At 44.5% G+C, this 17,018-nt stretch overlaps 1 protein-coding gene and 1 long non-coding RNA gene across 3 annotated transcripts in view; both read left to right on the top strand.

Annotated features, from left to right (window-relative positions):
• Positions 1 to 9,400, top strand: part of LOC143284906 (uncharacterized) — a 9,743-nt gene extending 343 nt beyond the window's left edge. The window contains exons 1-4 of the mRNA XM_076592044.1: positions 1 to 106; positions 2,603 to 3,504; positions 5,949 to 6,023; positions 6,959 to 9,400. The exon at positions 1 to 106 is cut by the window's left edge and continues 343 nt beyond it. Coding sequence (XP_076448159.1) covers positions 2,661 to 3,504; positions 5,949 to 6,023; positions 6,959 to 7,482 — 1,443 coding nt within the window. The 5' untranslated portion in view covers positions 1 to 106; positions 2,603 to 2,660 and the 3' untranslated portion in view covers positions 7,483 to 9,400. The remainder of the gene's footprint in view (positions 107 to 2,602; positions 3,505 to 5,948; positions 6,024 to 6,958) is intronic.
• Positions 9,401 to 10,329: 929 nt separating this feature from the next.
• On the top strand, positions 10,330 to 13,348 carry LOC143285217 (uncharacterized). 2 transcript variants are annotated; one of them, XR_013055675.1, is made up of 2 exons: positions 10,330 to 10,681; positions 12,671 to 13,348. It is a non-coding gene; the product is annotated as an uncharacterized LOC143285217 (long non-coding RNA). The 2 variants fall into 2 exon arrangements; XR_013055674.1 differs by having other exon boundaries at positions 12,668 to 13,348.
• The last annotated feature ends 3,670 nt before the right edge of the window (positions 13,349 to 17,018 follow it).

Here is a 17,018-nt window from a genome sequence, read left to right as displayed (position 1 = left end):
GGCGATTCATTTCTTGGCTTGTGGAGTGTGCAGACGCCATTTTGTCAGTGAATGGAGAACCCAGTTGGTGTTTGTTGACACAGGAAATTTAAACAGGATTTGGTCGGTAAGTGTTTGTTTAGACTAAAATAAACTGGAATAGAATAGAATATATTTACTTTCTTGTCCTGATACCTTACAAGAATAATTTCCTATTTTAGTATCCTAAATTCAGGGGCCTGAATGGGGAAGAAAAATCCGGCAAATAAGTATGAAATGAACCTGGGTAAAAATGTTTTTACTGTGCACCTGTAAATGTCACTAGAAACTCTGCAGGAAAATTGTTTGTAATGCATGCCAGAACAAATAAGAGCAAATTCTCATTTTCTTTCAGTCGTTAACCCCTGGAATGCACTACCTCAATCATTTAAATTTGCAAAATCTGTGAATGAGTTCAAGAACCCGATTGACAAACTGCCCCAGCTAGAAGAACTGACTATTTTATGGCTGTGATGAGTAGAAACCCCATTAGGCACGACCGACCTACACAAAAACAATCAATACTAAAACCAAGAGGGGACAAATATTAGACCTCGCGGTCTAGGTGTAACCAGACACCGTCCCTACTACTACTACTACTGTTTAAATGACAGAGAGGCGATTTTCAACTGTCGACAGATGCTGCAAGCCATTTTCTGTGGCGCTCGACTCGGCTCGATATTTTTTCATTGACATATTTATGTCCGAGCCAAATGGGCAGACGTCTTTCCTGATCCACAAAAATCGTCTGCAATCAGGCGTTGTATGCCATTCAGAGAGAGGCTCTTTCCGTGTATACTGTAGCCTGCATGGCCCGTCCAGCTTCGCTGAACTGAAGTAAACAGAAAGTTTGGTCAGTTGGTGGCACCATTGTGATACTGTGTTGGTGCGTGTATGGGTCATGTCGTGTCGTTGTTAGGTCTGGCTCTTGATGAGGAGGGGCGGACCACATTATGCATGTTGATTCTCACGTGCCTGCCAGTGCATTGCGCAACACGAAACCGGGCTGATTTTTTGCTTTAATAAATCCCAGAATTGTGGATTCGAAAGTAGGAACAATACTTACAGAATCAATGACAACTTAGCACAGCAGTCTTTTGTTAATTTCACTAGTATATAATTGTCACGTACAGTTTGAGAAACATTCGTCAGTGGACAAATTACGCCAACCTTCGTTGCAATTCTTCTGACATTTTCTGGCGAGGGATAACGCACGTATTTCAGTAATTTTTCTCAAATGTTATGGTTTCATTTCACTGAATAATTGAACAGATGTTTCATTCACTAATGTCATACATGTTACAAACAGACAGTAATATCTCATTGCTCAGTCTGTAAGTGATGTGATAGATATATTGATCGGTTACAGTTGATACTGATTGGTGAAAATGGGGAAACTTCATGTGATCTGTCAATGTGCGGACTCAGCTCTGTTTAGACACCAATGTGTGGATTTAACTGTATAGGGACATATCAGAGTGGGGACATATCTGTGTGGGGACATGTCATATCAATGTGGGGATATATCAGTGTGAGGACGTATATCAGTGTGGGACATGTCACATCAGTGTGGGGACATGTCATATCAGTGTGGGGATATATCAGTGTGAGGACGTATATCAGTCTGGGACATGTCACATCAGTGTGGGGACATGTCATATCAGTGTGGGGATATATTATATCAGTGTAGGGACATGTCCTATCAGTGTGGGGATATATCAGTGTGGGGACATATATCAGTGTAGGACCATATATCAGTGTAGGGACATGTCATATCAGTGTGGGGATATATCAGTGTGGGGACATATCATATCAGTGTAGGACCATATATCAGTGTGGGGAAATGTCATATCAGTGTAGGGACATGTCATAAATTATCAGTGTAGGGACATGTCATATTAGTGTAGGGACATGTCAAATCAGTGTAGGACATGTCATATCAGTATGGGGACATGTCATATCAGTGTGGGACCATATATTAGTGTGGGGATATGTCATACAGGATAGCTCTTCCATACCTTCCCGGTTTCCGTCCGTATGTTCTTTAGCTTTCGGTTTGCAATAGAACGTGTGTTTATAAGTTTTGTCTGTCTTTCCTTTGGTTCAGAGTGTAAGCGCTTTGATTTGATTCAGCACAATACGAAATTTCCGTCGATGTTGATACTGCTGCATTGACCTGACTCAATTTAATTGGAGAAACCTAGACATGACCTAGCATTCATCGCACATTTGAAGTGAAAGATCAAATGTCCCTGGTTAGAAAAACACAGGTTTGTCATTGTAGAAGTACAGCAGGGAAAAAATCTTCAATGAGGAATACATGTAGAAGCCTCAACCCCTTCTCCCCGAATATCCCCCATCCCTACCCCACACCAAAAAAAAAAAAGTGGGTGTGGGGATTGTGTTCCATGACCTGTATGCATCTCGAGTGGAAAAAGAAAACAACAAAGATACAGACCAAAAAGTTAAGATGATATTTTTTGTTCTTTTTCCCGTTCTGTCACTATTCCTTTTATTGATCGATTGATTGACTTAATGGATAATTGCATGATTGCTCTGTTTTTGTTCCTGTATATACTTCCAGAAAGGTGATTCAGAACAAGCACATCTTTCCTTACCATTTCCACCACAACTGGGAAAAAATGTCGCAGAGCCTTCACGATGAACTGTTCAAGGAGCTGTACGATCAACTGTCGTGGAAGCTCAGCGAGGAACTGTCGCGTACACTGTACAATCAGGACCTCACTATGGAGATGGGCCGACTGAAGGAAGACCTTGAAAAGTTCAAAGCTGAACAGAAGGAGATCGTCTATGAGCTTCGGAGGAAGGATAGTTTATTGAAAGAAGATCTGGAAAAGTTCAAAGCTGAACAAAGGGAGATCGTCCAGGAGCTTGGCAAAAAGGAGACTTTATTAAAAGAAGGCCTGGAAAAGTTCAAAGCTGAACAGAGGGGGGTGGTCCAGGAGCTTGGCAAAAAGGAGACTTTATTAAAAGAAGGCCTGGAAAAGTTCAAAGCTGAACAGAGGGGGATGGTCCAGGAGCTTGGCAGAAAGGGTCTACTGAAGCAAGACCTGGAAAAGTTCAAAGTGGAGCAGAAAGAGATCGTCCAAGAGCTGTGGAAAAAGGTGGGTGACCTGAGTGAAGAACTGACCGCACTGGACGACGGACAACAACAGCAACAACAACAACAATCTGCACCTGCACCAGCTTCGCAGGACAAAAACACAGGATCCGGAAAACCGGGCATATTGAAGAGCCTGTTCAATCGGACGCAGTCCACTTCTGCTGACGTCAGCCGGAAGCTCGAGGCCTTGCAGAAGGAGCAGTCTAAGCAGGGAGAGCGGATGGACTCGATGAAAACTAACGTGGACAAAAAGATGTTGGACATGGAGACTGAGCACGCGACGCTACAAGACCAGGTTTCCGCTCTGGAGCAGTCGTTCTCCGAAGAACAGCAACGGCTGAAGGACCTGAAGGCAGTGACTGGTAAACACTCTTCCTTTGTCTTTCTGTGTCTCTCCGTGTCTCTCTCTCTCTCTCTCTCTCTCTCTCTCTCTCTCTCTCTCTCTCTCTCTCATTCACTCACTCACTCACTCACTCACTAACTTTTAACTGATGACAGAAAACATCATCTCGTCTTTCACATGTAACTGAAAACGTCATCTCATCTCTCACTTGTAACTGAAAATGTATACATTTATGCTGATATTGAATGACTGTGATCAGCCTGCGGGTGTTTATGATTGTGGGGTCCCACATTAACTCGGCATTGGAGCAGTTTATTCCTTCTGTGTGTTCATGCCGTACATTGTTTATGTAGCGTACACCACACGTGAATTTATCTTCTTGAGATAATAAAGTATTCTGTATCTCATCTTTCACTTGTTACTGAAAACGTCATCTCGTCTTTCACTTGTAACTGAAAACGTCATCTGATCTTTCGCTTGTTACTGAAAACATCATCTCATCTTTCACTTGTAACTGAAAACGTCATCTGGTCTTTCACTTGTAACTGAAAACGTCATCTGGTCTTTCACTTGTTACTGAAAACATCATCTCGTCTTTCACGTAACTGAAAACGTCATCTGATCTTTCACTTGTAACTGAAAACGTCATCTGCTCTTTCACGTGTTTCTGAAAACGTCATCTGGTCTTTCACTTGTTACTGAAAACGTCATCTGGTCTTTCACTTGTAACTGAGAACGTCATCTAGTCTTTCACTTGTAACTGAAAACGTCATCTGGTCTTTCACGTGTTACTGAAAACGTCATCTGGTCTTTCACTTGTAACTGAAAACGTCATCTGGTCTTTCACTTGTTACTGAAAACATCATCTCGTCTTTCACGTAACTGAAAACGTCATCTGGTCTTTCACTTGTAACTGAAAACGTCATCTGGTCTTTCACTTGTTACTGAAAACGTCATCTGGTCATTCACTTGTAACTGAAAACGTCATCTGGTCTTTCACGTGTTACTGAAAACGTCATCTGGTCTTTCACTTGTAACTGAAAACGTCATCTGGTCTTTCACTTGTAACTGAAAACGTCATCTGGTCTTTCACTTGTTACTGAAAACGTCATCTGGTCATTCACTTGTAACTGAAAACGTCATCTGGTCTTTCACGTGTTACTGAAAACGTCATCTGGTCTTTCACTTGTTACTGAAAACATCATCTGGTCTTTCACTTGTAACTGAAAACGTCATCTGGTCTTTCACGTGTTACTGAAAACGTCATCTGGTCTTTCACGTAACTGAAAACGTCATCTGATCTTTCACTTGTAACTGAAAACGTCATCTGCTCTTTCACGTGTTACTGAAAACGTCATCTGGTCTTTCACGTGTTACTGAAAACGTCATCTGGTCTTTCACTTGTAACTGAGAACGTCATCTAGTCTTTCACTTGTAACTGAAAACGTCATCTGGTCTTTCACGTGTTACTGAAAACGTCATCTGGTCTTTCACTTGTAACTGAAAACGTCATCTGGTCTTTCACGTGTTACTGAAAACGTCATCTGGTCTTTCACTTGTAACTGAAAACGTCATCTGGTCTTTCACTTGTAACTGAAAACGTCATCGACGAGCACAACGGACGAGTGGTTAAAGCGTTTGACTTTCAATCTGAGGGTCCTGTGTTCCATTCCCGGTAACGGCGCCCGGTGGGTAAAGGAATGAGCATTCCCCTATCTCCCAGGTCGACAGATGTGCAGACGTGCTTGTGCCTGAGCCCCCTTCTTGTGTATACACATGCAAAAAATCAAATACGTACGTTAAAGATCCCATCATCCATACTCCGCGTTCGGTGGGTTATGGAATCAAGAACATACCCGGCATGCACCTCCCCCAGCCTGAAAACGGAGTATAACTGCCTACATGGCGGGGGTAAAAACCGTCTTATAGGCAAAAACCCATTCGAGCATACGAGTGAACGTGGGAGTCGCAGCCCACGAAGAAGAAGAAAAGAAGAAAGAAAGAAAGAAAATGTGTCATCTTTCACATGTAACTTCTTCTTCTTCTTCTTCTGCGTTCGTGGGCTGCAACTCCCACGTTCACTCGTATGTACACGAGTGGGCTTTTACATGTATGACCGTTTTTACCCCGCCATGTAGGCAGCCATACTCCGCTTTCGGGGGTGTGCATGCTGGGTATGTTCTTGTTTCCATAACCCACCGAACACTGACATGGATTTCAGGATCTTTAACACGCGTATTTGACCTGCTTGTGAAAACACACGAAGGGGGTTCAGGCACTAGCAGGTCTGCACATAATTATGTTGACCTGGGAGATCGGAAAAATCTCCACCCTTTACCCACCAGGCGCCATCACCGAGATTCGAACCCGGGACCCTCAGATTGAAAGTCCAACGCTTTAACCACTCGGCTATAGCGCGCGTCACTTGTAACCGAAAGTCGTCTCTCTCTCTCTCTCTCCCAGAACAAGAGGAAGCCAGTCTTCGCAAGTTGCTGGCAGAGGAGCAGAAGAGGCTGGAGAAGCTGGAAGAAGAAATTGGTAAATGATCATTTCATTCATTTCTGTCATTTGCTCTGTAACTGTCTAGGTATCTTAACGTTCGTCAGTGGGTTGGTTTGTTTGTGGAGTGATCGCCTAGAGGTAACGCGCCCGCTTAGGAAGCGAGAGAATCTGAGCCCTCTGGTTCGAATCACGGCTCAGCCACCGATATTTTCTCCCCCTCCACTAGACCTTGAGTGGTGGTCTGGACGCTAGTCATTCGGATGAGACGATAAACCGAGGTCCCGTGTGCAGCATGCACCTAGCGCACGTAAAAGAACCCACGGCAACAAATAACACATAACAAATAACAAATAAAACTGCACGCAGGAAAAAAATACAAAAAAAAAAATGGGTGGCGCTGTAGTGTAGCGACGCGCTCTCTTTGGGGAGAGCAGCCCGAATTTCACACAGAGAAATCTGTTGTGATAAAAAGAATTACAAATACAAATACAAAGATAATACATATATATGTATGTTTCTCTTGCCTGCGTTTGAGTTGTTTTATGTTCATAGGGGGGAGGGGGGGGGTATGGTTGAGTGTGGTGAGTCATTTTCGGGCCAGGCTGTGTTGAATGGGTAGTAGTCATTATTATTATTATTACTGTTGTTGTTGTTACTGCAGCTACAACTACTACTACTACTACTACAACTACAACTGCTGCTGCTGCTACAACTATTATTATTATTATTATTATTATTGTTGTTGTTGTTAGTATTATTATCATTATTATTATCAATATTATTGTTATTATTGTTGTTGCTGTTACTGCTTCTACTGTTATTGTTATTATTATCATTATTGGTGTTGTTGTTACTACTACTACTACTACCACCATCACTACTGCTACAACTACTACTGTTAGAATTGATTTTCAACTATCACCTCCCCCCTACCCACACTCCCTCAACCATCCCCCCCCACCCCCTGCCAGAGGTGAGCAGCCACGCCGTGTCTTTTCACGCCAAGCTGAGGACCAAAGTGACGATGAGGACACGGACAAGCTCCTCTTCCTCCGAACCCAATGAACCCGGCGGGCAGCCCAGGCAGGCCCTGGTCCTGGAAGACGTGGTGAGCAACCACGGAGGGGGCTACGACCCTTCCACGGGCCTCTTCACCTGCCCCCAGGCCGGAACCTACTGCTTCATGGCGACGTCCAGCCCCAACCACCCGGACGACCCCCGTGCCATGGCGGCTCTGGACTTGGTGGTGGAGGGTAAGGTCCGTGGCGGTCTGTGTGCTTACGGGCACCACTGGGCCACGGGTCATTGTGTGGTGAGGCTGAGGGAGGGGCAGCAGGTGTGGCTGAGGATCCACCCCGGGGAGCAACGCTATGCGGCCAGGTGGTGGACCACCTTCACCGGCATGCTGCTCAAGACCGGGCCGGCGTTTTCATTTGTGGGGGGCGGTGGTGAGAGGAGGGGGGACGGGGTGGTGTGTTCGCCGAACGGACTGTAAGAAAAGCGGACATGGAATACAGAGTGTGGGTCAGTAGGGACTGTGGGGAGAGAGGACATGTGTTATAGTGTGCCAGCAGTGTCACCCCCCCACCACCCACACTCTGTCCCCCTTCCCTCCCCATCCCTTCGCCCTCCCCCCTTCCCCCTCCTTCTTATCTCCCTTCCCACTCCATCCAAAGTCCAGTCTTTGAGGTCGCGCCGACACCGCGCCACCCTCCCTCCTTCCACCCCCCTCCTCACCCCACTCCCTAGTCGGTACGGCCGCCTTGGGTCAGTGACGCTGCGCCACCAGTCCCAGCTGTTGAAACACGTGCGGTTATGTGATGTCTGCCGCAATCCCCATGCTGAACTAGATGTCAGCGCATTCGAAACATGCTAATGTCGGCATGTCGGAACTTCCCAGGAAGGTGGTCTGTCTTTCAAGTTGTTCCCCCCCCCCCCCCCCCTCCTTCCCTCTCCCTTCTCTTTGTGACGTAAATGGGTGAACTTGTCACAGTATGTGTAAATAAGTGGGCTGAATTGTAGCAAATCAGATCAATCTGTTGAATTGGACGAATCGAGATTAAGCAGTGAATCTGTCAGTCATTCACATAGTGTCACTAGGACAAGCAAAGATTGGTTATTTCAGGTCAACTAGTTGGGGGAGTGAGTGTTGTAGCTTGCATTAGTATGCACAGTATGTTGTGGGAAGGGAATAAAACAAGTCAGCACAGCTAGTTCTTAGCTGTCTCCCAGAAGAACTAGAAACTGACACAGGGTGGCTGACTGATCAGTGATGTGAAGTGCAAGGAAATCCCAGTTGGGCTGTGAGTACACGACTTTTAATGGTTTTATGCTATGTTGATGGCTTAGTTTGTTGGGAACAATGTTTTGTGTCAGTGAACAGCCAGTTTAAGTTGATCTTGTGGTTTGTGGAAAGAAAAGGGGTTAATCTGTTAATCCAAAAACTACCCTCTGAGGGAAGTACTGGCCTAAATCTTTTGAGTCCCCCCGCCCCCCCAACCCCCCCCACCCCCACCCCATCCCCTCACCCTCCCCCAACCCCCACCTCCCTTCTGTTTTGTTACCAATGTCTTGTTCTGAATTTTTGATGTATTACTTACTTGTTTTGTATATAGTAGGTGGTGTTGGTTCAGTGTGAACTGAACAGATCTACAGGCGAACACTGTCAGTGTGTGTTGAGGATTTTTCATGTGTGTGTGCACATGGGGGTAACAGCAAGTGTTGTGGAACACATGTTTGATTTGTTGGTAGTTGTGATAACATGTGTCGGAGTTGTGCTATGTGTCAGTGGTTTACTTTGTTCAGACAAAGTGGGAAAGCACATTTTAATGTGATTAAAGAGTTGGTTAACAATGAGAGCACTGAGGGTCAGTGCTATGTTGTTGCATATTGTTGTTTACCAGAGATATGTTGGAAGTAATGATTTCCATACATGTACTTGTGTTAGTGGGACACTTTATGAAGGCAAAGAGGAGATTGTTTGGTCATGGTAACACACAGTTTTATTGTATGGTCATGGTAACACACAGTTTTATTGTATGATGGGTAACATGAGTTGAACACTCTGGGTTGTATTGGTCAGTCACAGGTATGGTGCACAGTATGGTATGTCACTGTTGGTGGCAGGTAAGCTTGATGAAGCTTGTATTACCTCACAGATTTATGTGTGAGAGGGGTGCATACTGGTGGACATGTGATGAAAGGTGCTGAGAGGGTACAGGCCTTTCATGTCAGCGATTTCCAGAGTTTCTGACCTGGGTTTTGGTTTTGTGTTTTGTGTTCCAGGTGTGCTGCTTGTAGGTGCTGCTTTAGGTGTAGGGTGAACTTTTTTGTGTGTGTGCTGTATTGTAAAGTAAACACTCTATAAAAACCACTCCATGTGGCCCTGCTATTGGTGTGAGGAGAGCAAGTGAGTGTGTGCATCAATTAGTCGATCCTATATCCCCCTGTCTGCTCCCCTCTCACTTGGAATCGAACCACAACACTTTCGAACAACAGCAGTTTTTTACACACACACACACACACACACACACACACACACACACACACACACATATATATATATATATATATATGGGGGTGGGTTTCTTCAACAGAAGTGCCCAAGCAAAACATTTTCATGTTGCTATACATGTTGACTACGAAACTTGTCGATGTACAGTATCATTGTGTGAAGTTACGCTCTAACATGGTATCAGCGTGTAAACAAATAGTATAAGTCCTGAACCAACTGAATACTTAAAAGAAGATAACCAGGTATGTAGGTATACCCCGTCGGGTGCGCGTATACATATGCACATGCACACGGGTGCGCGGACGCACGCACAAACACACACAAACACACAGACGCACGCACGCACACACACATGAAGTAATTTTCTTTTCAATGTAATGTTCAAGATGAGAAAGATCAGTTTAAACAACCAACAGTTGTTTTGTTGGTTTGTTGTTGTTTTGTTTGTTTGTTTCTTTTTTGTTTGTTGTTGTTGTTTTTTTGTTTGTTTGTTGTTTTTTTGTTTGTTGTTGTTATTTTTTAGAATGAACTTTCTTCATTTGCAATTACAATTATATTGCCATTTTACATTCCAACAGAGACAAAACATTTTATTTATTGCACTAATGTTTTTTAACAACAACAACAAAAAAAAACAAAAAAAAAACGTTTTCAGTAGCCGACGTATTCCTTTTACCTCGCTTCTGTATAACACATCCAAGTACAACCTGTATAACACACCCAAGTGCAGCCTGTATAACACACCCAAGTGCAGCCTGTATAACACAAGTGCAGCCTGTATAACACACACACACACAAGTGCAGTACAGCCTGTATAACACACCCAAGTGCAGCCTGTATAACACACCAAAGTGGAGCCTGTATAACACACCCAGGAAGGATTTCTTCACAAACAACCGATATTTTCTGTTGGAATCAGCAAGCTTTAAGTCAGGTTATCGACAGAATGTGGCAATCACGTGCAGGTATCAAATGTTTCATCAATCCAACTGCCATCTTTGCCAAGGCCGACTGACAACTGCGCCCAGTCCTACAACTGCAGCTCCCGTGAGGTAACAGTGAACCCTGACCCCCATGTGATGCAGAGTGCCTTCCCCTTTCCTGTTCAATGCCAACACCAATCGGTATGACAACTTCACTAATGTCGACTGTGGAAACAGATTTGAACCCAAGAACGCCTGTAAGTTGTAGAGTTGAGTTTAACGACCTATCGGCAATGAGCCCTTACGGTCAAACCTGTACGTTCTGGATAGATGTATGATATAGATGGTGGATGGATGACTAATGGATGGATGGATGGAACATTGGGAGCAAACGTGGGTAGATGCCGTGGTGAAATGCCTGAACAGATGAACAGGTGGATGGAAGGAAGAGTTGTACGTTTAACGATAATGATAACGATAATACTTGTAATAGTAGTGGATACTTTTTACAGCACTCTAACCATAAACCTGCTCTATGTGCTTTACAAAACGCATGATATTCTACATGTTTGATTTAATTTGATATGGGTACTTATATAGCGCGGCCTATCCTCGGTTGCAGACCAAGCTCTAGACGCTCAGTTTACAAACTCGGGATCATTTGCATAATAGGCTGCCTAACTCGGCAGAGCCGACTGACGGCTGCCATTGGGCGATCATCATTCGTTAATTAATGTTGCATGTACACACCAAAATGCACCTTGCAAACTATGTACATAGACAGATAGTATTCATACATGCATGCATGCATACACACATACCCGCGCGCGCACACACACTGACCCCCCCTCTCCCCCCCCCCCTCCCACACACACACACATATTCGCACATACATTAATATGTGTACACATGCACACGTACACGGACATTGTCAAGCATCAGATACCACATGAGTATATCACTGACGGTTTGGATGGACACACCTCAAGGGAACTCACTGCTGAGAGAAGAGACAAGTCTTGAGGCAAGGTTTAAAACAGGCGAGGTTTGTGACACTGTGAAATTGTGACGTTGCAGGTGAATACGTGGCCAACCAATGTCTTATATCGCGCGGTCATTGCATCCCGTGCATCCACTGCTTCGCTTCCAGCAGAGGACTGCCCGACGGCATCAACCCCTGGGTGGGGCCGGGAGTTGTCTCCCTTCTTCGTCTACTGCGCCGATGAGCGAGTTACCTCCCATGGCAGCTGCGAGCTCCCGTGGCAAATCTTTGATCCTGAAAAACTCGTGTGCATTAATAACCCGAGAAATGACAAGAGCCATACATTCATTCACTGAAGAGTTTTTGTGGCACCGGCATTTCGTGAAGAGGTTATATTAAGTCCCAGAGTAACACAAGCAGAAGTTGACAGTTTCAGTTTCAGTTTCAGTAGCTCAAGGAGGCGTCACTGCGTTCGGACAAATCCATATACGCTACACCACATCTGCCAAGCAGATGCCTGACCAGCAGCGTAACCCAACGCGCTTAGTCAGGTTGACAGCTTGTGTCAAATGATGGTCACCTGTTTGTCAGTGTATGTTTGTTTGCCAAACGGTTTGTTTTATGTTGGGGTTTTTTGTTTGTTGGTTGGTTGGTGTTTTTGTTGTTTTGTTTTGTTTTGTTGTTGTTGTTGTTGTTTTTGGGGGGGCGTTGTGTGTGTGTGTGTGTGTGTGTGTGTGTGTGTGTGTGTGTGCTCAGGCAAGAATATGAACAGAGGGTTCTAAAGTTTGCGCGTTAAGGAGCCGTGACACCAAGAACCGTTAAATCCTTGGCTGAAATAAATCAGCATGTTCAGTTTTATCTTTGACGTCACAATGTCACAGTGTCACCGAGAAGTTTTTGGATAACTTCCCCTTTTGGACTCAGTGGGTCGTTTGTAAAAAATAATAATAATAATAATAAGACAACGGGGGAAAGGGGGGGGGGGGGGTACGGAGGGGGGCAAATGTTAACAAAAATAGAATATCGATGTAATATGTTTTAACTGCACTTCTCCCTTTTTTTTCTTTTTCTTTTTTTAATTTATTTTGCTTATCAAAGTTAATCTCAATAGCAAGAAGTCAAAATAAGGAATCTACATGGCGGGGTAAAAACAGTCACACACGTAAAAGCCCACTCGTGTGGTACTGAGGCCTACATGCGAGTGAACGCCGGTGTTCGGTGACGGACGGCGTGTCACCACACTTCTGTCCATACTTTTCAGCAGGGTACAGCAGCCAGAGGAGTCCATCATGGACTACTCTCATGCTCTGTGCAGCATGGAGAGAACCATCCAGATGAAGACGTCTGGGGCCCTCACCGCTGACATGCTGAGGGACCACTTCATCAGTGGCCTCCGGAACGCCTTGTTCAAAAGGGAGCTGGGCGGGAGTTGCAGCCCACGAACGAAGAAGAAGAAGAAGAAGAAAAATAAAGAATTATGATCTGACCTTTTGATCCGTAATTCAGTCTCGGTAGTCATAACCTTTCACTGTTCTTTCAGTTGTATTTTCATATCTCATTCGATATATTTTCTTCTTGTTGTTTGTTTGTTTGTTTGTTACTATCTTTCTTTCTTTTCTAGAAAAAGGTCAGAGTTTTTTTTCCCCAAACTTACTATTCAGTCCCCATCCTTTTAATGAATAACATTCTAATGTGAAAATTGATACTGTGACAAAATGTCTACCATCACCACACATTGTGCCGCGATGGGAAAGTTCTTTGCCGATTTTTTTTTTTTTTTTTCAGGATGATTTCATTTCCTACATCTTTTGTATCATTTGTACAATTCTATGGAGACTACATCGTTTCTTGCTTGCAGTGTTTGCTATCAAATAGTGGGGTGATGTATTAAAGAAAATATGAAAAAAAAAGATTCACTGTACGTGTTTCTGACGGACCATACTTAGTTTCAGTTTCAGTAGCTCAAGGAGGCGTCACTGCGTTCGGACAAACCCATATACGCTACACCACATCTGCCAAGCAGATGCCTGACCAGCAGCGTAACCCAACGCGCTTAGTCAGGCCTTGAGAAAAAAAAATAATAAAATAAAATTAATTAAGGGTAATCTATGACTGTAATCCATGATACTTGTGATGTTACATTTCTACCTTGTTACAATTTTTGCCAAATTAGCGGAGGGTCACTGATCATTTGTCGCTATATATTTGAACGTTACTTTATGCTTGTAAGTCAATAAACAAACAGAAAAAAGAGCGATGTGTATGTGGTGTTTACTGGCTGACCGGACGTGTGGGAAAGGACAAAATCTGCAACGGAGTATGCGCGAGTTTTGTTACAATTTTTTTTTTATGTGTCAGTGTTTGTGGGGATGTGACTCTGTGGCAGAAGGGGTGACGTTGGACTTTGATCCAGTGTCCAGCAGTGATCACTGAGGGTCAGTCACTGAAGGCCACTGTCAGTTTCGCCGGCATGGTGTTGTGTCCTTGAGACAGGCACGCCACGGCGTACTCTGCTCCATTTCAGTTCCTCACGCGGATCTAGCTAGGTGTGAACGGGTACCTGACACCGGCTGGGGAGGGTTAAAACGGCGGAAGGAGAGGACTGGGCCCCGCCTTCCAATTCTGAGCCCCACTACTGAGGCACTGGCAGAGGTGCGCCGGGGTATGAATTCACTGCCCGAGCCCGATGACCATTAAAGCCTATTTTTATCATGGGACCCGCTTTAACTCACTCAGTACGGCCAGTCCTCTCTTCTCCTCTACACAGACCCCTCGGATGTCCAGTGGGTGTCTCAATGACCCAACCTTTAGCTTCCGTCGTCAGAATTGTGTTATTCTTTGTCAACATTCACCTCTTCAGTATAAGAGCCTTCCGCTTGCAATATTTTGATGGTGGTAATTGGGGTGAAACGCTGTTAACGTTGTCTCTTTCGCCGTTCGTATGGAGAGAGTTAAACCGAACCTCTAACTTTGTGTTCGTGGACGTCGGTGTAGGAGTCTCTATGTTTTGGGGTGGGTTTTTTTTGTGGGTTTTTTTCCATGACATCATCAGTTAACGACAACAACAACAACAGTCGGCACTGACAGAACTGAACCAGACATCTTCTTCTTCTTCACTTGTATTCGAGAGCTTCAACGTAGGACTGAGTGTTTTACGTGTACAGTGACTGTCGGGTTTTAACCACATCGTGTATACTGAGTCAGCAATATTCATTTTTTTCTGTGACGTGCAGTGCATGGCTATGTTCTCGTTTCCATAACCCTACCGAACGCCGGGTGACGTAAGATGACAGGATCTTTAACGTGCTGTGACATTAAGAAATCTTCTTCTTCTTCGTTTTTTTCTGCAATGCAGTGCAGAGCTTTTAACTCCAGGTTTGACAACCCGTTGTCTTCTTTTGATGCCAGTGGCTCAGTATTACCTCCCTTTCACCGTTCCCGGGATCTCTCTCTCTCTCTCTCTCTCTCTCTCTCTCTCTCTCTCTCTTGCAGCACCCAATTTGAACATTACCTCAGTCCCCTCGTCTGTTCATGTATATATGCACACACACACACACACACACACACACACACACATACGCACACACGCCGTGACACACACACACACACACACACATACGCACACACGCCGTGACACACACACACACACACACACATACGCACACACGCCGTGACACACACACACACACACACACATACGCACACACGCCGTGACACACACACACACACACTTGTCAATGTTGCCTCGGTGTAGTACTGCAGCTGGCAATCTATCTAAATTTGAGACATGATGATAAAGACATGATATTTTGATCATGTCTTATTCCGGTTTGTGAAATCAATGGCGTCGCTGTTGTTGATACTGCAGTTGTTAAATTCAAATCCTTAATTGTTCTGGAGACCTTCTCCGAGTCACAGTAGCACTGAGTTCCAGTTTCAAGGATGTTCGGGTTAAAACTGATCAGTCGAATACAGTATTGCAAAATGCAACTGACCGACGGAGTGACCGCCACATCTGGCTCAAAAGATTTCAAACATGATAAAAAGCACGGACTCCCCTGACTGTGACTTTCACTGGCACAAAAACTGAAAACCGTACGCTGGTCACGGCATCAGTGCATGCAGCGAGGCCTCGTGACTGAGCAAATCACAGATATGTCGTATAAAACATTAAACTGAAAGAAAATGAATACTGAACAAAATAAACCATACTGATAATATAAACGAAAAATACACAGACGGCAAATTATTCAGTTGGTCGTGGACTCAGAACTTCGAGACAAGACAAAATGCAAATGAGGTCACAACTGAACAGTGTGTGTATGTCACGAGTGTCACTGATGTGGATTAACACTGAGTCAGAGATTGTAGTTGGAGTTTATTTATCATTATTGTTATCTTATTTATTTATTTATTTATTTATTTATTTATTTATTTATTTTTTACATTATAGTTATTATTTATTTATTTATTTGTGTAAGCTTATCTATTATTTATTCACCTTTTTTTTCCTCAAAGCCTGACTAAGCGCGTTGGGTTACGCTGCTGGTCAGGCATCTGCTTGGCAGATGTGGTGTAGCGTATATGGATTTGTCCGAACGCAGTGACGCCTCCTTGAGCTACTGAAACTGAAACTGAGTTGGAGTTTTAACGACCTATTGGCGCCTACACCCTTAAGGTCAAGTTTGTTCGGTTGGAGTCGTGTAAGTCAGTGACTGATGAAGGCGGTCATATCAATGTCAGCCGAACCAGTTCAGTTTAATGTGTTAAATTTCCGGCTGTACGGTTTCACTTTCACTGAGTAGTTTCAACAAGGTGTCACCACGCTCAGCCGCGGCGTGCGCCGGCGGCAGTGCGAACAGATCCATAAATCATGATGCTGCACCACATCTGCTCTACCGCTGTAAAAATACATATAATATGTACTAGTGTGTGTGTGTGTGTGTGTGTGTGTGTGTGTGTGTGTGTGTCAGTGTCACGGTGTGCCAGTACGGTGTGTCAGTGTGTGTGTGTGTGTGTGTGTGCAGTGCCAGTGTGTGTGTGTCAGTGTGTGTGTGTGTGTGTCACGTGTGTGTGTGTCAGTGTCAGTGTGTGCGTGTGTGTGTGTGTGCGCGCGCGCGCGGTGTGTGACTGACGTGTGTGTGTGTGTGTGTGTGTGTGTGTGTGTGTGTGTGTGTGTGTGTGTGTGTGTGTGTGTGTGTGTGTGTGTGTGTGTGTGTGTGTGTGTGTGTGTGTGTGTGTGTGCCGCCGTGTGTATCAGTGGCTAACATTCGCATAAAGTGATAAACTGACCCCAAATGATGACAGTCTTTTCCGGACAACTGAAAGGGCATATTACGGTAATTCAAACTATTGCTGCGGCTTAAAACATCAGTCAGCAATAGCTTTCTGGTAGGCCTACTACAAATGATTTGTACTGCCAGAATACATGAGGTGTACCGCGGCAGTGCTGACGAATAAACCCCGCGGCCTCAGTGCCAGAGGCTCCATGTCATTTCACTTTGATTGCTTTAAGTCCGCCCCGAAAATGGGGCACGGCGGAATCCGTCCCAACACTTTGGTGCCTCTTTGAAACTGAAAGTGGGGTGTTACCGTCCCTTGGACTATCTTTT

The sequence above is a fragment of the Babylonia areolata genome, chromosome 8, assembly GCF_041734735.1.
Source record: "Babylonia areolata isolate BAREFJ2019XMU chromosome 8, ASM4173473v1, whole genome shotgun sequence".
NCBI classification, from domain to species: domain Eukaryota; kingdom Metazoa; phylum Mollusca; class Gastropoda; order Neogastropoda; family Buccinidae; genus Babylonia; species Babylonia areolata.
This window is presented reverse-complemented; position numbering and strand designations above follow the sequence as displayed.